At 40.9% G+C, this 22,622-nt stretch overlaps 2 protein-coding genes across 3 annotated transcripts; both read left to right on the forward strand.

The window, feature by feature from the left end:
• The first annotated feature begins 1,633 nt into the window (after window positions 1–1,633).
• LOC131572433 (toll-like receptor 7) lies at window positions 1,634–9,233 on the forward strand. The gene is made up of 3 exons (XM_058825610.1): window positions 1,634–1,643; window positions 2,622–2,668; window positions 6,093–9,233. The coding sequence occupies exons 1-3, from the start codon at window positions 1,634–1,636 to the stop codon at window positions 9,231–9,233; spliced, it is 3,198 nt and encodes a 1,065-aa protein (XP_058681593.1).
• Window positions 9,234–16,610: 7,377 nt separating this feature from the next.
• On the forward strand, window positions 16,611–22,340 carry LOC131572338 (toll-like receptor 7). Of its 2 annotated transcripts, none has more exons than XM_058825488.1 (2): window positions 16,611–16,739; window positions 19,146–22,340. In XM_058825488.1, the coding sequence occupies exons 1-2, from the start codon at window positions 16,737–16,739 to the stop codon at window positions 22,284–22,286; spliced, it is 3,144 nt and encodes a 1,047-aa protein (XP_058681471.1). In that variant the 5' UTR covers window positions 16,611–16,736; the 3' UTR covers window positions 22,287–22,340. The 2 variants fall into 2 exon arrangements, with proteins under 2 accessions (XP_058681471.1, XP_058681472.1); XM_058825489.1 differs by lacking the exon at window positions 16,611–16,739 and adding an exon at window positions 16,924–16,952 and having other exon boundaries at window positions 19,196–22,340.
• Window positions 22,341–22,622: the final 282 nt, after the last annotated feature.

A 22,622-nucleotide genomic window follows, 5' to 3' on the forward strand; every position in this document is an offset into this window, starting at 1 on the left:
ACAGGTGGGGTTGTATCCTCATTCTTGAAACGAGGGTCAGCACTTTAGAAAGAAGGCATTGCTTCAAGACCTTAGGACTGCAAATAAACTACCCAGATATAAGATGAACACAGTGGAATCCTGATTTTGATAAATAAGTTAAAGCAACTTGCTGTATGTTTTCTTTTAGAAGACAAAGGGGGAAAAAAGGAATCTGATTACAAATTAACTGATGACAAAACTCATAGGTGAAGGACTAAAGCAATTACAAGTTCCTGCTTTATTTTGAATTACATTCTTCACTCACAGCTGCAGCAATATGCATTTGCTCTTACCAGTGGATCCTCCCCTAACATGTGATGGAGTAGGCAGTACTTTTTTGGTTACTTTGTGTTTTAGAGGAGAAAGAGATTATGTGCAACTTCTGAGGGAAACTGAACTTTTAAAATCAGTAAACCAGTAACTTCCTGTGCCTCCAAAAACCAAACTATATTCTGGAGTTCTGAACTGTAGTGCCACCACGTTTGAAGGGAAATATTGCTGTATTTTGCTTTCCACATTTCATTGGTAAAAATAAGGGGAAAAAAGCAGCAAAATCATGCTCTGTGTTTCTATTAATGTTTCGCTAATCCTGCAGTTTCACTCTGTAGAGAATTGAAACTCGTGTGCTCTTAGATGGGTAACAGTAAGTTTCTAATATAAAGAAGAGTCAGCCTTATTTCAAAATAAAATGCTGAGTGTCTGCCTAGATATTAAAATATCTGAAGTTTGTGGATTTAGACTGCAAGGAAGATCTCCAAAGACCCTGTGCACCTGCAAATAATTATTGGTTTGCGTGATTGTACATGGATTAAGAAACCCACTTGCAACCAAAAAAAGTAGATATTAAGCATCTCATGATCTGGTGTCACATAGCAGGAGCATGGCTGGGTACTTGAAGAAATCAACACAGTCCAGCTTGTGTGAAATCATTCTCTTCCTTCATAATTAGTTAAGCACATTATCTTTGCTATAGGGTCAATAATATAAATGAGTGGAAGGTAACTTTCCTTTGTTGTGACAGCCACAGTGAAATATTCAGAGCAGAATAGCTAGTGTAGAGTGTTTGCTAGTGTAGAGTGAAGGTTTTCCTCCTACCAGAAACTTCTTGAATGGCCTTTCAACGCACAGCAGGATTTTAGTAAGATTTTTGCATTAGTTATGGTAGCACCCAATGAAAACCTCGATGTTTTTAGAAAAGCAAAATCCAATTATCAGTAAAGAGAAGAAGAATTATTCTGCATTGCAGTCCTTCTAGGATTCAGGCACAAAGGTGAGAAATATAGTCCCGAATTAATATATTTGGGAATTAATAGGCCCTTTTCTAGGCCTTGATTGAAATGGTAACGATGCTGTACAAATTCCCTGTTTATGTCTATATGACTCAGACACTAAACACAGGAAATTTGAAAGTATGATTACAAATTCTTTCCCTGTTTATTCTTCAGGTTCCTATCACCTGAAATGAATTTCTCAGCTCCACTATAGTCAGAGAAACTATAAATTGCAATTTCAAATGTCAAGAAAAATATGTGGAGAATGAAGGCATGAAAAAAACCCCATAAACTCCACCTAATAAACATCCTAAAAATCAAACCAGTCTGTTCTGGTGAGCATGGAGGCTTGTAAGTATAAAAATGTCTGCAAGAAGCCCTGTTCTGTGAAATGCTGGATTGTCATCAGCATAAGTCTATCCATGTAGTTTTAAGTTTTGGCCCTTCTACACTCTCCCACACAGTTTTGACTTTGTTGTATGCCATTTCCTGTGCCCTTGCCACTATCTATTTTATCCTCATTGGGTTTGTTTTACTTCCCCAAAGTCCCATTCACTTAACAGACATTTCTTCCATAGAGTATTCAACTTAGAACTGTCCCTGTTCTTGAAGCTGTTTTCATCAGGAGCGAACGCTGAATAATAATAAGAATTACTAAACTTCCAAAACTGAACTATTGTTAACATCAGTTACCAACTTCTGTCTCTCTTTTCATGCAGCTTACACTAAAAAGAGGGGGAGGGGGAAAGGAGGAACTTGAGCTTCTTCAAAATCTTAGTTTAGTCTGGACTGACTTATGCTTATGTAACACATTTTTCTCCTTGCTGATTGATCTTAAACTTTGTGGCCAAATATTTCACAATTGTCCTTTGGAATTCCCCATAGCTTGGGTGTTGACCTTTTTTTGAGTAGTTTTTATATTTTTTTATGGTGTGGCACTGTATCTAGGTAAAACACAGTTTGAAATGAAAACTGTTCAAAAGTAGCATAGAAGAGAGCATATTGAAGCATATGAGAATAAAAGCACATGGATGTATGAGTAATGTAAGAATTTGTTTAAAGGGGGAAAAATAAGAGTACTCATCTCTGTGGGGGTGGAGCAGTAGATGAGGTGCTGTTGTTTAAAGTACAAATGTTAGAGGAAGTAGGTTGCAGCAGTTGTTTCACATTCAATTATTTCTCAAGCTGCAATCGAGGTGAAAAATAGTGATGGAGTAGTGATTTCTGCTGTTGTCTTGAGTGAGTTATGTCATGTTTCATTCACTTCTGCACCTCAGCTGAACCACTGGAAACCACTTGGATGCTGTTTTCTTCTGCTCTGTTATATAGTCTCTTCCAGCATCAAATCTGCCAGACCTGGAAGCACACAGAAAATGGTATGTTAAACTTTCATTTTAAAATTGGTCTTAGGTATCTTTGACTAGAACTGTTGTAGATTTTCAAGAACATATTCTGCTTTTCTGTTTTCTAAATGGTACAGTTTACTGTTACGGTTATAAATTGCAGTGCATCATGACAGAAAGGAAATTATTCATTTGCATTAAAACGTATTTACATCAGTGCTACAGAACAAGCAATGAATGTCTTATCAAAATGCTCTAAGTTCTTAAGTGTTTATTTTTCTCTTCCCTTTCCTCCTGTCATAACCTAAAATGCATGTGGAATCTCTACAGAAAAACTTCCTTCAGAAACACATAGCTGTACTGTTGCTGAATATTTGAAGAACACCGTAAATCATTAAGAGTTTATGCACATGCCAGTTAAGATCAGTAGATTCGTTCTTTTCAAACTTCTTATAAAGCCAAGCATGGATCACAGAGAAAAGAACAGCTCCCATACTCTAGCTGTACATTTAAGCAGGCCTCTCATTGCAAAGACGTTGCCTAAAACAGCATTGCTTTTTGCTCTTGTTTAGAAGTATTTTTGTTTTTTCTCAAACTATAATGGACGTGAGGTTTTAAACATATAAATAGCCAGATACAGCACAGTTACACAGAATGTAACTCTATACAGTTCAAATAGCTAATGCATTAAAAAGATTATCAGGAAAGGGAAGAATATACAAAGAAAGGAAGCACAAAGATAGGCTGGCTCTGCAAGAACACTTCGGTTCCTAAAAATACTGAAATATGTGAGAGTTCAAAACCTGAGCATTGTACAAGACTCAAGATTCTTTTCATAAGAAAGATATTAAAAAGAATATTCATGAAGACTTTCAAACCCCAGATTCGCTGCCCCTAATTTCAGACACCTAAATGTGCAGCATTAATCTCTGCTTGGTCTCTACTCAGGCAGATCTCCCTTGATCTTCAAACCCAGCAGTTCTTGCAGAGAGGCCTCTCTCTCTCCCCCACTTGAATTTCAGTGCTGCTGTGCTCCATGGGCACTTGCCGTGGGTAACCAGACTAGCTCTGGGCTCCATCAGTCTGCTAATGCAGGAAATGGAGGCAGGCAGCTGCTGGGACATTACAGGCCATGGTAACACAGACATTCTTTGGTATTCCATTAGTCTCCTAACATCCTTTAAATGTACAATATGCTGTGTCCCCTGGGAAAGTATTAGGGAAGGCAAATTGTTTTCAATAATATAGCCAGATTTTTCTTTGGCAGTGTCTCTTGTCACTCTAAGAAAGACCTTCAATTTTCCATATAATTTAATAGCAATGGCAGAGTCCTTCCTTCTCCTTCCCACATCCCTGACCCCAGTACTGGAGAAAAAGGAATTCTACTGAAAAGCTTGGGTGGTGAGAGGAAATTAATGCCCTTTATCTTTTCCAAATTCACTCCCCACTTACTCTGATTATTCTCATTTATCATTTTTATCAAAGTACTTTTCTATATCAGGAGATAAAAAAACTTAATCCTGCTCTAAAGCAAATTGGCTAGACTGTACTGAAAGCACTGGTGACCTCTCTTACCCAGTGAACTCTGGGTGGGTTTCCTAAGTGAATTCCAATAAGCCAAATGATAGTTAACTTGATACCTAGCAAATGAAAACACAAGAGTTGGAGATAATAAAATATGAATACTCAGGCATGGCCTGTTAGTCCGAATGAGCCTTCCCTGAATAATTGTATGTATGACTGCCATGGCTACCAGCCATGGTATTTAGCTACCTTGTCTTTTCCCAGAGGATCTCTGGAAAAGAAGAAAGCACTACAGCACTTCCAGGGAATGGGCAAAGAAACTGTGGTAGCACTGCAACACCATGTCACTGTATCAGGTTACACTGAAGTCAAGGTCTGCAGTGGACTTTTACATTTTTCCTTCTATACTGGGGTTCTGTAGTTCCAAAGATGACTGAAGGAATTACCAAAGGGATGCCATTTGGATGTTGAGTCAAAGTAGCAGAAGTGCAGAGCTGTATGAGACCTGATCTGGCCTCTCTCACATTTGCTGCCCTGCAAGTCACCTGAGCACTCTTGCAGATACACAGATGCAGAGGTAGATCAGTGTAGATCTCTAAGGTAACACAGAAACACAAATTTGTACAGGGGACACAGTGCTCAAAGTAAACAGAGCAAGAGGAAGCCTCGCTTCACCTCCAAGCCCGTGTCACCTGCAAGGCACAGCTTTGGCAGCACTCAACAGGGTTCACACAGACTGCTAGGCAGGTCTCTGTATGTTCTTGTGTCCCAACTAAAGAGATAAAAACATTTCCATGTATCTTGAATATTTTACCAAATCATCTGGTTTTCACCAGCTTAACTGGGTTTTGACATTTAATCAGTATTGTGCCACAGGTAACCAATCCTTGTTGTTTAACCCCTCTATGTGCCATGCGAGCCTCCAGCACTGAGTTTTCAAAGGAGAAATGGGGCTGTTGATTTTCATGGGGTGACTTGTCTTTAAAACTCTTGACCAGCACCAGACACAGGCAGTTAAGGTGCTGGGCAGGGCAGCAAAATGGTCAGGGCCCCTGTGCCACTGCAGCCAACCAGGGTTTCCTGGACACGGACTGCTGCTGAGGAAGTAACTAGTAGGTTGTGAAATATTAAAAACTTTTACCATAAAACACACAAATCTATGAAGTCAGCAAAGACTTGACAGACAGAGAAGCTTCTTAATATGCCTGTGGGATTTTAGCTCTGGTTATGTAGTCCAATTATTAGTCTTTTATGGAACATGCCCAATTTTAAACTTGCATTTTTATGTGCCCACCTCAAATTGATAATTTTTTTTTCATACTTCTTCCCCTATTGGGCAGTGAAAATGCAAACTGGTATGAAACTTTATTTAAATAAAGACATTGACTGGCTTAGGTCAACTCTACATCCGTTTTGACACGTACTAGAGGAAGAGTACTTATGAAAACATTAAATTTGAATTAGGAACTCAGTCACCCATTAGTGAAGTTTTGAAACTTTACATAAGCTTTTAAGTGAATATAGATTTTAACTATCTTGCTTACAATTTGGAAAAATAGCTCTGCTCATCCATGCTATTATGCAAAGGCAATCTGCAGGATGTTTAGTGCCTCTTTTTTTCCCTTTCAAAAGAATGTTCAAAGAGACATAGACTTTATTCATCCCTTTTCACTTTTTCAGGCGATTTTTTTAAATAATTCCTTTTTTAGACAGTGATATTTATTTAAATACTAGAATTTTGGAGATAATAAAAAAGCTTTTGAGGGGCAAAAAGAACATATGCCTTCCAAAACTTCTAATCCTACTTACACATCTATTCCTCATCAGTGTGAGACAAGAACCAGAATTTAGACATATCGTTAGTCTGACCCAGTGTATAGATGAAATATTCCCATTGCATTAAAATAACACCTCTGTTTTTCCTTGGTTTTAGGTACCTTGTGCAAAGATGTCAAATGCATTGTCATTTATCTTGCTCTACATATTCCCAATGCTGCTGTCAGGGGCTTGGTTTCCCAAAACTTTACCCTGTGATGTTAAATCTTCAGAAGATACTGTGACAGTGGACTGCACCGACCGGCGCATTACAGAAGTCCCCAGAGGGATCCCTGGAAACGCGACCAACCTTACTCTGAGTATTAACCATATTCCCCACATCTACCCAACATCCTTTGATCATCTTGAAAACCTCCAGGAAATTGACTTCAGATGCAACTGTGTGCCTGTCAAAATGGGGCCCAAAGATAATGTGTGCACCAGCCCACTGAAAATTGAGAACGGCAGTTTTGCTGCCCTGACAAGATTGAAGTCATTGTATTTGGATGCAAACCAGTTGGGAGGAATACCCCGAGGTCTTCCTGCTGCTTTAACCTTGCTGAGCCTGGAAGCAAACCATATCTTTTCTATCCAAAAAGCCAGCTTCTCAGAGCTAGCAAACATAGAGGTATTGTATCTTGGACAGAACTGTTACTACCGCAATCCATGCAATGTTTCATTTGAAATTGAGGAAACAGCCTTCCTGGCACTGAAAAAGTTAACAATTCTATCCCTGAAGTCCAATAACTTAACACAAGTCCCACCCAATTTGTCATCTACTCTAAAGGAATTGTATATTTACAACAACATGATTCAAGAGATTCAAGAACAGGATTTAAGTGGCCTCCCCAACCTAGAAATTCTTGACCTAAGTGGCAATTGCCCACGTTGCTATAATGCCCCATATCCTTGCATTCCCTGTCCCAAGAGCTCAATTCAGATACATTCAAAGGCTTTTGACTCCTTGGAAAATTTAAGGATTTTGCGGCTTCACAGTAACTCTCTTCAGAGCATACCCAGCAGCTGGTTTAAAAACATCAAGAATCTCAAAGAACTTGACCTCTCCCAAAATTTCCTTGTGAGGGAGATTGGAGATGCCCAGTTCTTGACATTTCTCCCCAGCCTTGTGCAGCTTGATCTGTCCTTTAACTTTGAGCTGAAGGTGTATTCTCCCTACTTGAATCTTTCTAAGACATTTTCCTCCCTCTCTAACCTGGAAACTCTGAGGCTCAAGGGTTATGTCTTTAAAGAACTGAGGGCACGAGAGCTACGTCCACTGCTCAGTCTGAGGAATCTAACCATGTTGGATCTCGGGACTAATTTTATTAAAGTTGCAGACATGACAGTGTTTAAAGAATTCCCAGCTCTTAAGTTCATTGACCTCTCAGTGAATAAAATTTCTCCTTCTTCTGGAGAAAGCAACTTCTGTGGATTTTGCTCTAGTCCTGGTATTTCAGTTGAGCAATCCAACAGGCAATTACAACGAGAGATGCATTATTTCAGGTATGATGTGTACGGGCGAAGTTGCCGTTCCAAAGACATAGAAGCTTCTTCCTACCAATCTTTAGTTAAGGAAGATTGCCTAAACTATGGAAAAACTCTGGACTTAAGCAGAAACAATGTATTTTTTGTTAACCCCTCAGACTTCCAGGGACTTAGCTCCCTCAAATGTCTCAACTTGTCAGGTAATGCAATAAGTCAAACTTTAAATGGAAGTGAATTCTCTTACTTGTCTGAATTGAAATATCTGGATTTTTCTAACAACAGAGTCGATTTGCTATACCAAACAGCTTTCAAAGAACTAAAACTTTTAGAAATTCTAGATCTGAGCAATAACAAATATTATTTTCTGGCAGAAGGTGTTACTCATGTGCTTAGTTTTATTAAAAACCTAGCCCATTTGAGGAAGCTGATGATGAATGAGAATGACATTTCTACCACTATTGATGTGGGCATGGAAAGTCAATCTCTTCGAATTTTAGAATTCAGAGGAAATCGTTTAGATGCTTTATGGGTGGATGGCAATTCTAGGTACTTGTCCTTCTTCAAGAATCTGACCAGCCTGGAAGAACTGGATATTTCCTTCAACTCGCTCAGTTTTTTGCCTCATAGTGTTTTTGAAGAAATGCCTCCCAGTCTCAAGATCCTCAACTTAACAAATAATCGACTGAAGACTTTTATCTGGGGAAACCTCCCCTCTCTGAAGAACCTAGTAACTCTGGACCTGAGCAATAACCTTCTGACTAACGTTCCCCGAGAACTGTCCAACTGCTCTTCATCTCTCCAAGAACTGATGCTCCGAAACAATCGCATTCAACGATTGACTAAATATTTTCTCAGAGGTGCTTTTAAATTGAGGTACTTGGACCTCAGCTCAAACAAGATTCAAATAATTAGGAGATCTAGCTTTCCTGAAAATGTCATTAACAACCTGGAGATGCTGCTTTTGCACGGCAATCCTTTCAAGTGTAACTGTGAGGCTGTGTGGTTTGTCTGGTGGATCAATCGGACGCAGGTGACCATCCCTCTTCTGGCCACTGACGTCACCTGTGCTGGCCCTGGGGCACATAAGGGAAGGAGCGTGGTTTTCTTGGATCTGTACACCTGTGAGCTGGACACATCATACCTGATCCTGTATGCTCTGACAGCTTCAGCCATCCTTGCCTTAATGGTGATCCCAGTGATGAGCCATCTGTACTTCTGGGATGTGTGGTACAGCTACCATTACTGCACTGCCAGGCTGAAGGGCTACCGGCGCTTGTCTTCTCCAGCTGCTTGCTACGATGCCTTTATTGCCTATGACAGTGAAGACCCAGCTGTGAATGAGTGGGTGCTGCAAGAGCTGGTTGAAAGGCTGGAAAACCAAAAAGCCAGGCAGTTCAATTTATGCCTGGAAGGAAGGGACTGGCTCCCAGGACAGCCAGTCTTTGACAACCTTTCCCAGAGCATTCAGCTGAGCAAAAAGACCATATTTGTGCTGACCAACAGGTATATTAAAAGTGGCCGCTTCAAGACTACATTTTATATGGCTCATCAGCGGCTTCTGGATGAAAAAATGGATGTCATTATCTTGATATTTCTTGAGAAGGTTTTGCAGAAGTCCCGCTATGTGCGTCTGAGGAAGAGGCTGTGCAGAAGTTCAGTCCTGGAATGGCCAACTAATCCTCAGTCTCAGCCCTACTTCTGGCAGTGCCTGAAAAATGCCATAGCTATGAGCAATTCTCAGGCTTACAACAAGCTTCTCCAAGAAACTGTTTAGTTCTCCCCTTTTTATTAAATATTGTTATGATACACATGCACCTTGCTTGACACTTTTTAGTGTGCAGGAAGAAATGATGCACTACCTCCTGGAAGTCACTGTTATAGAAAATCACTACTTCCAGCTTTTAGTTCACTATAGGCCTCCAGCATCTCCTGTGTTTGGGACAAGTGTGGCTTAGACCCTTGGTCAACATGCTAAATATGCAGAGTGATGGAGTGGTTGGACGATACCTAAAGTTGCTGCTGTTCAGGCACTGTTGGAATAAATGGGATTTTAATAAAAATGTATAGTTTATCTATTTGCTGTATTTATGAAAATCAAGAACAAAATCACTGACACATTTCTGTTAGGAAATAGCTTTAGAAAAACTCATTCTTTGATCTTAGGAGTTGGGAAAATAAAAGATTTCTTGATTTCTTATCTTTTCATTTTAGGCTTACAACTTCTGAGTCTACCACTTTTGTCTGTGTGGGGAAACTGGGGAAAGCAAATTCTGTTGGGACTGATGTCAGGGGCTTGGGTCTGGTACAGGAACTCTCCCACTGTTGAATGGTCAAAAAGCTCACAAATCTGAAGAGACTTGGAAATATGTGTGTGGACTGAAATGGAGAGTTATGAGTTCAGAAGATCTTGTAGGTTGTATAAGATAAAGGGATTCCTTGTGCATGGGTACAAGAAGAAGGAGAGGACAGTAAATGGGCAGATTGAGAGGCACAAGGCAGATGAAGAAATTAATTTAAACCAAAGAATGACCTGCTTAGAATGAGGGAAAGGCTATAGATGTTGTCTATTTAGAGTTTAGTAAAGCCTTTTACACAATTCTCCATAACATTGTTTAGCCAGGAGAAAAGGCGGCTCAGGGAGACCTTGTCTTTTCTCTCATGTAGAAAGTGACAGGATGAAAGGAAATGGACTGGAGGTGCACCAGAGGAGGTTTACATTAGATATTAGGGGAAAAAAAATAATGGAAAGGGTTGTCAAGAAATGAACAGACTGCCCAAGGAAGTGTTGAAGTCACCATCCCCGCAATCGTTTAAAAAAGTGGATATGGCACTTGATATGTTTTAATGTTGAACATGGTCATGGTGCTATGTTGATGGTTAGACTTGATAATCCTAAAGTCTTTCCAACCTTAATTATTTTATGATGCTGTGATTTCTTATGGTTGTGCTTGTAAACCAATGAATTGAAGTCCAGCTACTTTGTGCTCATTGTGACTGAGACAGTCACCAATCACCACTTTGACCATGAATCCCCCTCTGCTTCCAAACAACAAATCTAGGTGGGCACATTCCTTAGTCGGTTCCCTTAAAATCTCCACCAAGAAATCATCTTCAACATGCTTCAAGACTGCTTGTGTCCATTTTGTAGTGTTCTCAGTTGAGGTCTAGGAAGTTAAGATCACCCATAAGGACAAGGACAGCTGATCTGAAGATATTTTCTTAATTCTTTTTGGAATAATTCCTTAGTGTCATGGTCTCAGATGAGTGGTTGATAGCATACTCCCCCAACAATACACATCTTCATCGTACCCAGAGACTCTCAACCATCACCAACCTCATATGAAGAGCCATCCCCTGACTTCCCTGCACTGCCTATCCTTCCTGACGAGCTTATAACTGTGTTTTAACACAATAACACGGTGAGTCAACAGTATTGTTTTATTTGGTAAAGAAATTTCTTAAAAGCAAGATCATTTAACCCAGATTACTTTGCAGTTAAGTTGTTAATAACACTGAAGTCTGGGGGCCACATAATTATACCAAAGTTTACACCTGAGCACTACTCTAAAGGCATTTAATGTACTGTATCAGTTCAGTTGCTTTATATCTTTGTTTTAAATAAAGTGCTGAATTATTTGCCTTCCCTGTGCACAAGTACTGTAAATAAAGCTTCAAAAATCACTTGTGCCAAGAGGTTGCTTGGGCTTCTGTTCTTTTGAGACTCTTCTTATGCAGATTGTGGCCTGCACAAGTCAAATAGAGAAACATTAAAACAAGTCAAATAAAACATTGACTGTCATACAAACCTTGTTCATAAATCATGCTCCAGCTTGTCTTGAACGTGAGGATGAATTGTTAATCACACCAGACTGGTAAACATCTTCGTAATAAGATCATCCTTTTCTTTTTTTTTATGGTCTGACAGAAGGGACACAATGTTTAAATTTCCTTGGGAATCTGAGTTGCATTTCATGAGCAGTGGAAATTTGTATTTCTCAGATTGTTCGAAGCAAACCCACTCAACTGTATTTGATGAGATGGAGGAAAGAGCAGAACTAAGCATAATTGCAGAACTAATCTTACTCTATGTGTACCCAAAATGCTTCTGAAGAGTTACAGGTGACTTCCAACAGCTCTGTCAAAACTGCCTCTGTTTTGACAGAACTTAAAGCCATGAGAACAGAAAATGGTGAGGGGTTTGGTGTTTAATTCTCTATGCTCCCTGGTCCATGCCTGGATTCTGGTCTGAAGATCTGTCAGTTCAGCCTGGTGGGAAACATTCCTCTCTCTGCAGCATTCTTTTGAGATAACTGAAATTATACTCCATTGCATTGCAGAAATTGGAGGATTTAGCTCATTTAGTCTGTAAGCCTTACTTTTAATCATTCCAGTGCCCTAGTGCAAGCACACATTTTTGGCCTTCTTGGTAAGAGTATTTGATGTTTGCAGCTTTGCTGGAAGCTCTTGTCATAGACTCCAGGGGTTTTAAATGTCAAATACTCAGAGGCTGTTTCTGAGGCAGTGACTATAGGGAGTGAGACCTGGGCGTGTTTCACTGCACAAGTCCCTCTCTCAGTCGTTTGTCAGGTGTCTGCTGCCAGTGCCGGTGCTCTGTGGTCTCTCCTGCACCGAGTGGCAGCTGAGTGTGTCTGGCAGCCAAGGCCCACCCATCCAGGGGGGAGGATCAGCTTCAGAGCAGCTCTGGTTGCAGATAAAGCTCCTGGGTAGAGATAAAGCCAGGCTAATAAGTTAAGGGAAAAAGAAAAAGGCAAATGATGCAAAAGTGATCACTCACCACCTCCTGGCAGCAGACCAGAACCCAGCTAGCCTCTGAGTGATGGCTGTTTTAGCTAAATCCACATCCTGCCACCCCTCCCCGGTTTTATTGCTGTGCATAAAACCTTAATGGCATGAGTTATGCCTTTAGTCAGCTGAGCTCCATAATTGTGGCTGTGCCCCTTCCCAGACTCTGGCTCACCCACGGCCTGCTCACCAGTGTGAGGAGTGGAGAAGGCCTTGAGGCTCTGCAAGTTCCCCCACAGTGTGGATTACACACATGCTGGTGTGTAACCCACACTGCCTTTGTCACCAATCTATGCCAGGGTACCAGAGGGCTGCTGTGGAGAAAACAGGCCCCATCCCAGCCAGATCCAGTATGGTTGTTGTGACAAATGAGATGTGATTGTGGATACTCGTGTCTGCCTTTTCGTGGCCTGTGTTGAGCTATACTTGTAAGAAAATGTAAAAGAAGGCAAAAAATAAAAGAAATTGTACAGAATAGGCAAATCATAGAGACTTGCTGAATTCCCTGCTCAGATTAGGTGTTGTGCCCCCATGCATGTCCATACACATAGATATCTGCTCTTAGCAGGATTCATAGTGGAGGGCTTTCATCTGACACTAAGGGAAGAGATAGTCTTTGGCAAAATTATGATGGTGCTATATTGTAGTTACAATTAAAGGATTTTTGATAGGATGTTATGATTAGTATAGAACATCAATTATTATTATTAAAATGCCACAGGATTTCTACAAAACAAATTAACATAGTACAAGCTGTAAGTAGTGTAATACAGAATTTATAATAAAATTAGTGACTTGAACCCTGTGCAGATCGAGTTGAGTCTTAGTCCATGGTTTGCTCTATCAATGTAGCAATTATAAGTAGACTCTCAAAACATATAAAAGAATAAGTCACTCCCTCCATCCTCAGAGGATGCAAACAATGGTGGAGGCATCCCTGCTACTGGAGGTTGATGGGTTTCACTGTCTGTCCAGCAGCAGTGCTGGTTCAGGTCCCCCCCTTGTGCCTCCTAACTGGTTGGATCTCTGGACCGTGGGCTGCTAACATCACCTCCTTCTTCCATGGGGGCCTGGTGGCCAGGGGCCTGGGACCCTCCAGGACAGTAAGGAGGGGAGCAGTCACCTGGTGCCCAGGAACCTTGAGGATGGGAGGGAGGAGAAAAAATAGTTTGTCTGGGTTTTCTTCTGGGTTCACAGAGCATTCAGGGCCTGAGAATGAGATGAAGGGTAATGAAGGTATGATCCACTCAGTGACAGGCAATGGCTGCTTGCCTCATGAATTGGCATTAACAAAATCCATGAGCAGGGGCTGAAGCAGGGTGTACTGGTGGCAGTGGCACACATCAACAATTCGCTTCTAAAGTGGCTTTTCAGGGAAGGCAAGAATTAGGCATGTGTCACTGCCGCTCAGCTCTGAGGAGACCCCTGGTCCCACCAAGGCTTGCAGGGGTAGGGTTCAGAGAACAGTGGTGTGAAAGCAAAGGGAAAATCTGTCTCCAGGACAGGCTCCAGAGGAAGGCTTCCAGGGAGGAAGGTCACAAGGCTGGGAGTGGAAGTCTGCACCACTGTAAATGGCAGGGCTCTGGACATGGTTAAACAAGTGCTATGATGTATCTGCAACTACATAGATAATATGCAATATATACACTATACAAAATACATTCCTATTGTATGTAGGTGTTTTGCATGTATAAATATACAGACATAGAGGGAGACAAGAAGTCAATCCATTTCAAGTGCAGTTCATGACATTAGAATCTAAATAATCTCTATTGAATAGTAGCCCTCACAGATAGAAATGTCATGCACAGTTGTCAAAAAGGCAGTATCAAGGTCTAAAATAAATGAAAAAATTATGTCTCACGGTCTTTAAAATTCCATAAATTGACATGCATGCATGTCTAATGTGAGCTGTGTTACAGTAGTGTGCCTGCCATAAACTAAGCCTTTATTTCATATGGAGCTACTCTCCTGCTATGTGATTTGTTTGGGTCCAGCAGTGTCTGAGTTCCACGTTGTCCTGCAGGAGCTGCTCCAGTGCTCCCTCAGTGCTCTTGCCTGAAGATACCTTCATAAACCATGGCAGGATTACCTGCATGAAATATGAAAAAAAGCTAGCAATGTCATCAGTAAGAAGCAGGATGTGAGGATATCCTACTTACAGGTGCCAAACTTCCTCTGAACCTGCCAGTTTTATGATTTGCCACCACTTTCTCCATTGCCATGCACCATCACTTCCAACATTACTGCCTTGGCACTTCTCATCATCCCTCAGAGAAAAGAAGGAATTATATCTGTGGCTACTCTGTCTTATCTGCCCATGAGGAAAGGGCAACCAGAAGGGACACAGTTGCAGTGCTTACCCTGAAGAACTTGGAAAATAGCTCCATCTCATTTCAGCTATTCCAGGATGCCTTCTGTCTCCCTTGAGGGTAACTCAGTTTCAAAAACAAGAGTGCTGGGCCCCTTTCTTTGAGCAAACAATTTTAACCTGCCTGGTACTGAGGTAGCCTGGGGCAGCCTGAGCTTTCAGAAAAGGCAGTGTCTGTTTCTGTGGTATCAGTGGCTCCCTCAGCCATATCTCAGCGCCCTGGGCAGTTTGGGTAGGCTCTTAGCAGAGTTCAGTCAGCCTGTCCTCCCTCACCAGCCTTCCCTGAGTGCTTCCTCTGCCCTTGTTGTAGGCCAGTCTCCTCCCATGCTGCCTTCTATTTATTTTTTTGGTTATTTTTAGTGCTCGCAAACACATTTCTGCAACACCTATCAGCAACTTCAGTTTGAAAATTCAACTCATGTATTTCAAACACTGAGCAAGATAACTGGCTTTCTTGAATACTTTTGTGGGCAAATTATGCCACGTAATGCTGAACACTGTATTAACCATGAATAGATGGAGTTGTAGCCTTATTCTTGAAATCAGGGTCAGCACTTTAGAGAAAAGACATTGCAGCCAGACTTTAAGACTGTAAGTAAACTTATCAAGATTTAAAGATTTTTATCCTGATTTTGACAAATGAGATAAAGCAATGAACTTAAGAGCTGGGAATTCTCCTGTAGACAAAGGGGGGAAGAAAGGGAATGTGAGTTCACCAATCTGATTACAAGCCAACTGTCAATCAAATTATAGATGTTGGATTAAGAGAATTAAGGACTCCTGCTTTATTTTAAATTATTCTCCTCACTCACAGCAGCCGTAATTACATTTGCTCATACCAGTAGATCCTCCCCTAACACATGATGTAGTAGGAAGCACTTTCCTGCTTTCAGTTTCTTTGTGTTTCAGAGGAGGCAAGAGATTTTGTGTGACTTCTGGGGGAAACTGAACTTTTAAAATCAGTAAACCAGTAACTCCCTGTGCCTCTAAAACTCAAGTTATAGCTCAGAAGTCCTGGATTTCTGAAGACTCCCCTCCATTTACCCTGCCTCGATCTCTGAAGTGAATTATTGCTGTATTTAGCTTCCCACATTTCATAGGTAAAAACTAAATAAAGATAAGGAGAGCTCTGCATTTTACTAGCACTCAGCTAAAGCTGCAGTTTCATTTTACATAGAATTGAAACTCCTTGAGCTCTTAGCTGGTTGACAAGTTCCTAATATTAAAACAAACAAAAAAAAGAGATCAACCTGAGAGAAACTGCCAAGTGTCTGTACAGCTATTAAAATTTCCACAGTTTGCAGTCATAGATTGTGAGGGAGCACCTGTCAAAAATAACAAGGTTGAGTGACTGGAAGTTGTGTTTTAGAAAACTTTCATGCAAGCAAAGGGGACACTAAGCATCTTCTATTCCACTGACATGTACCAGGGATGTGGCTGGTTACCTGAAAAAAATCATTCACAATCCAACTTGTGCACTCTCTTCCACAGAGTTTTCACTTCTTTGTGTTCAGTTACCTGTGTCCTTATCCTTTTTGTCTTGGTTTTGGTTCCCTTCCCCAAGTTCCTTTCACTTAACAGACATTTCTTCCAGACCTCTACATAAAGTATTCCGCTTAAGAGATTTGTCTGCTCATATTAGTGCACAATTGATCCTTAGAAAGATCGGAATCCTTGAAGCTAGTAACTGCAGAAATAAATCCCAAATAACAATTATAAAAATTACTAAACTTCCATGTCAATTAACAATTTTTGTCTTCCTTCATGCAGCTTACATTTCAAAAAGGAAAAAAAAAAAGGAACTTGAGCTTCTGCAAACTTTGTTGATCACATGAGTATTACCCTTTCCTGATGCCTTTGTCTCCTAGCTGATTAATCTCATACTCTCTCATTAAGGATTTAGAAGTTGTGTTCCTTTGGTGTTCAGATGAAGAGAAAGAAGATACAGTGTAGATTACTGTTGTCTTGAGTGGGTTATGTCATGTTACATTCTCCCCTACGCCTCAGATGAACCTCTGGAAACAACTTTGATGCTATTCTCTTCTGTTCCAGTTTATGGTTTCTTCCAGAATCTAATCCATCAGACCTAGAAGCGCAAAGAATATGGTATGTTAAACTTTTATTTTAAATTTGCTTGTAGACATTTTTGACTGGAACTGTTGTGGAAGATTTTCAAGAAAATATTCTGCTTCTCTGTTTTCCAAATGATTCAGTTTACTGTTGTGGTTAGAAGCTGCAGACAATTATGAAAGGAAAGGATTTATCTGTATTCCTGTACTTCAGAATGAGCATGATATATTTTCTACTTTCTGTAACTTCTGAGGTGTTCCTCTAACCTTTGTCCCCATGAACAAATACATGGAACCTTTACAGAAAATCTTCCTTCAGAAACACATAGCTGTAGTGCTGCTGAATATTTGAAGAACACCCTAAATCATTAAGTTTATGCACATGTCAGTTAAGATCAGTAGATTAGTTCTTTTCAAACTTCTTATAAAGCCAAGCATAGATCACAGAGAAAAGAACAGCTCCCATACTGTAGCTGTACTATTAAGCAAGCCTCTCATTGCAAAGACATTGCACAAGACAGCATTGCTTTTTGCTCTTGTTTAGAAGTATTTTTGTTTTTTTCTGGTACTATAACGGATCCGAGATTTTAGACATGTGAATAGTCAGATACAGCACCAGAATGTAACTCTATACAGTTCAAATAGCTAATGCATTAAAAAAAATATCAGGAAAGGGGAGAATATACGAAGAAGTGAAGCACAAAAAACTAAGCTGGCTCTGCAACCACACTTAGGTCCCTAAAAAAACTGAACTACAAGAGAAATTTACAAGTATATTCATAAAGACTTTCAAACCTCAGATTCTTTGCACCTAGTTACAGACACCTAAATGTGCAGTATTACTCTCTGTTTGGTGTGTAGTAAGCCAGAGCTCTCTCAATCTTCAGAGCCAAGCAGCAGCTGGAGAAGGATCTCTCAGTCTCTCTCTTCCTTCCCTCTTTCCTCTCTTGAATGTCAGTGCAGCCTAGGTTAATGACAATAAGCACTTACTTTTGGGTAAGCACCAAAAATTAAGGGTCGGAGTGCAATGGCTGCATACAAGTTCATGTAGAAAGTCTTGTTCATGTTCTGTGTCTTCAATATAGACTGCAATCATACTTTGCCCATGTCATGCTCTAATGCTTGGACAGTGTTTATTTTGGATTATCACATCTTTAAATGTTGAATCTAATTAGCTTTTCCTCCTGTTGCATTAAGTATGTTGCAATTTGGCATAAAATAACCTCCCTTGCTTTCCAGCTGGTCCACAGAAATCAGAGGGGCTGGGTGTGTTTGAGCTTAATTTCTGATTTGAGCCAATTAAATACTACTAAGTCTGGTCAGGTTCCCAGATGCAACAATAGTCTGATTTACACTACAAGCCTCATGTCATTCCTGAACAGATTCACCAGTTGTGAGTGTTACTGATTACTCACTACAAGTCTGGTTTAGTTCAATAAGAACTTCCATGAACACAGATTCACTGACAATGCAATTTATTGGATAATTAATAAATACACTAGACTGGCAACATACAAATTTCTTTTGGGGAGAAGTGGAAGCGAGACTGTGGTCAAATATCCTGTTACAGCCATCTTTAATGGGGGACAGAGAGAAGTCCCTTCTGTGTAAATGAGGGATACCAAGAGCAACAAAGTGATTACAAAGACTTAAGGTCTTGCACAAGGAAAGTACAGAATTGTGAAACTTTAGCATCACTTCCTCTTCTACCTGGCTGACTGAGGGTAAAAGGGTTGCCTGTTTCTGCCTGATAACGTATCACACTTCAGCACACCATCATGCCCAGAGTAAGCCCTTAGCCACAGATCTCATGGAAATCCCCTTACCACCTATGTAAGAGCATATCTCATGGCTGTAGGTCTCATTCCTGCACCTTCCTTATTTTAAAGGTGGACTTTGATGTGCAGTGGCTGCCAGTATTGCCCTCTCTGACTGCAGGTTCTGTGTCCATGGCTGGTGACAGCCAGCATTTCATGGTCTACTGTGGTGTGCATTGTCAGATGCACAGAAAAGGGTACCCAGTTGATGGAGCAAAATGTCTTGCAGTGCAAGGAGCCTCTATGGTTTTCCTATCAGCTGTCTGCTATGCACCATGGGCACTTACCTTGGCCAATGTTCTTGGCCCTGGGGTACATTGCTCCGCCATAAAAGATGGAGACAGGCAATTGCTTGGGTATCAGGGGCCATTTGGCTAGGCTAGACACTCTTTCATTAGTCTCATAATGTTCTTCACATGCATAAAATGCTGTGTCCCCTGGGAAAAAAAAAAAGGAAAGGAAATACCAGTGTAAGCCTCCTGAAACTTCTAATGCTGCTTGCACATTCATTCCTCATCAGTGTCATACAAGAACCAGAATTTAGACATATCGTTAGTCTGACCCAGTGTATAGATGAAATATTCCCATTGCATTAAACTAATACCTCCATTTTTCCTTGGTTTTAGGTACCTTGTGCAAAGATGTCAAATGCATTGTCATTTATCTTGCTCTACATATTCCCAATGCTGCTGTCAGGGGCTTGGTTTCCCAAAACTTTACCCTGTGATGTTAAATCTTCAGAAGATACTGTGACAGTGGACTGCACCGACCGGCGCATTACAGAAGTCCCCAGAGGGATCCCTGGAAACGCGACCAACCTTACTCTGAGTATTAACCATATTCCCCACATCTACCCAACATCCTTTGATCATCTTGAAAACCTCCAGGAAATTGACTTTAGATGCAACTGTGTTCCTGTCAAACTGGGGCCCAAAAATAAAGTGTGCACCAGCCCACTGAAAATTGAGAACGGCAGTTTTGCTGCCCTGACAAGATTGAAGTCATTGTATTTGGATGCAAACCAGTTGGGAGGAATACCCCGAGGTCTTCCTGCTGCTTTAACCTTGCTGAGCCTGGAAGCAAACCATATCTTTTCTATCCAAAAAGCCAGCTTCTCAGAGCTAGCAAACATAGAGGTATTGTATCTTGGACAGAACTGTTACTACCGCAATCCATGCAATGTTTCATTTGAAATTGAGGAAACAGCCTTCCTGGCACTGAAAAAGTTAACAATTCTATCCCTGAAGTCCAATAACTTAACACAAGTCCCACCCAATTTGTCATCTACTCTAAAGGAATTGTATATTTACAACAACATGATTCAAGAGATTCAAGAACAGGATTTAAGTGGCCTCCCCAACCTAGAAATTCTTGACCTAAGTGGCAATTGCCCACGTTGCTATGATGCCCCATATCCTTGCATTCCCTGTCCCAAGAGCTCAATTCAGATACATTCAAAGGCTTTTGACTCCTTGGAAAATTTAAGGATTTTGCGGCTTCACAGTAACTCTCTTCAGAGCATACCCAGCAGCTGGTTTAAAAACATCAAGAATCTCAAAGAACTTGACCTCTCCCAAAATTTCCTCATGAAGGAGATTGGAGATGCCCAGTTCTTGACATTTCTCCCCAGCCTTGTGCAGCTTGATCTGTCCTTTAACTTTGAGCTGAAGGTGTATTCTCCCTACTTGAATCTTTCTAAGACATTTTCCTCCCTCTCTAACCTGGAAACTCTGAGGCTCAAGGGTTATGTCTTTAAAGAACTGAGGGCACAAGATCTACATCCACTGCTCAGTCTTAGGAATCTAACCATGTTGGATCTCGGGACTAATTTTATTAAAGTTGCAGACATGACAGTGTTTAAAGAATTCCCAGCTCTTAAGTTCATTGACCTCTCAGTGAATAAAATTTCTCCTTCTTCTGGAGAAAGCAACTTCTGTGGATTTTGCTCTAATCCTGGTATTTCAGTTGAGCAATCCAACAGGCAATTACAACAAGAGATGCATTATTTCAGGTATGATGAGTATGAGCGAAGTTGCCGTTCCAAAGACATAGAAGCTTCTTCCTACCAGTCTTTCGTTAAGGAAGATTGCCTAAACTATGGAAAAACTCTGGACTTAAGCAGAAACAATGTATTTTTTGTTAACCCCTCAGACTTCCAGGGACTTAGCTCCCTCAAATGTCTCAACTTGTCAGATAATGCAATAAGTCAAACTTTAAATGGAAGTGAATTCTTTTACTTATCTGAATTGAAATATCTGGATTTTTCTAACAACAGAGTCGATTTGCTATACCAAACAGCTTTCAAAGAACTAAAACTTTTAGAAATTTTAGATCTGAGCAATAACCAGCATTATTTTATGACAGAAGGTGTTACTCAGTTGCTTAGTTTTATTAAAAACCTAGCCCATTTGAGGAAGCTGATGATGAATGAGAATGACATTTCTACCACTATTGATGTGGGCATGGAAAGTCAATCTCTTCGAATTTTAGAATTCAGAGGAAATCGTTTAGATGCTTTATGGGTGGATGGCAATTCTAGGTACTTGTCCTTCTTCAAGAATCTGACCAGCCTGGAAGAACTGGATATTTCCTTCAACTCGCTCAGTTTTTTGCCTCATAGTGTTTTTGAAGAAATGCCTCCCAGTCTCAAGATCCTCAACTTAACAAATAATCGACTGAAGACTTTTATCTGGGGAAACCTCCCCTCTCTGAAGAACCTAGTAACTCTGGACCTGAGCAATAACCTTCTGACTAACGTTCCCCGAGAACTGTCCAACTGCTCTTCATCTCTCCAAGAACTGATGCTCCGAAACAATCGCATTCAACGATTGACTAAATATTTTCTCAGAGGTGCTTTTAAATTGAGGTACTTGGACCTCAGCTCAAACAAGATTCAAATAATTAGGAGATCTAGCTTTCCTGAAAATGTCATTAACAACCTGGAGATGCTGCTTTTGCACGGCAATCCTTTCAAGTGTAACTGTGAGGCTTTGTGGTTTGTCTGGTGGATCAATCGGACGCAGGTGACCATCCCTCTTCTGGCCACTGACGTCACCTGTGCTGGCCCTGGGGCACATAAGGGAAGGAGCGTGGTTTTCTTGGATCTGTACACCTGTGAGCTGGACACATCATACCTGATCCTGTATGCTCTGACAGCTTCAGCCATCCTTGCCTTAATGGTGATCCCAGTGATGAGCCATCTGTACTTCTGGGATGTGTGGTACAGCTACCATTACTGCACTGCCAGGCTGAAGGGCTACCGGCGCTTGTCTTCTCCAGCTGCTTGCTACGATGCCTTTATTGCCTATGACAGTGAAGACCCAGCTGTGAATGAGTGGGTGCTGCAAGAGCTGGTTGAAAGGCTGGAAAACCAAAAAGCCAGGCAGTTCAATTTATGCCTGGAAGGAAGGGACTGGCTCCCAGGACAGCCAGTCTTTGACAACCTTTCCCAGAGCATTCAGCTGAGCAAAAAGACCATATTTGTGCTGACCAACAGGTATATTAAAAGTGGCCGCTTCAAGACTACATTTTATATGGCTCATCAGCGGCTTCTGGATGAAAAAATGGATGTCATTATCTTGATATTTCTTGAGAAGGTTTTGCAGAAGTCCCGCTATGTGCGTCTGAGGAAGAGGCTGTGCAGAAGTTCAGTCCTGGAATGGCCAACTAATCCTCAGTCTCAGCCCTACTTCTGGCAGTGCCTGAAAAATGCCATAGCTATGAGCAATTCTCAGGCTTACAACAAGCTTCTCCAAGAAACTGTTTAGGTCTACTCTCCCTGTCTATACTGTTATGATGCACATGATCAAATGATCCTAAAGAAAAGATCCTGAACCTCATTTGTGGAAACTGTCAAAGCCTGGAAGTTATACCTCTTTGATGTTATATCCCAAGATGAAAGGCACAATTACTTTGAAATCCAGTAATTCCAAATTGAATAGAAAATGTTGCCAGAACTGATATTTAGTTGACATTCACCTTGGTTTGCACTGATCTCTGCACAGAAAGAGAAGACGCTAAAATGGGAAGGTGTGTGAGATCAGATTCTGTAGGGCTTCCAGGCTGCTTTGTGAAAGCAAGGAGGGGGAGCAGGACAGCAGAGA

This window comes from Ammospiza caudacuta, chromosome 2, assembly GCF_027887145.1.
Source record: "Ammospiza caudacuta isolate bAmmCau1 chromosome 2, bAmmCau1.pri, whole genome shotgun sequence".
Classification (NCBI taxonomy): Eukaryota; Metazoa; Chordata; class Aves; order Passeriformes; family Passerellidae; genus Ammospiza; species Ammospiza caudacuta.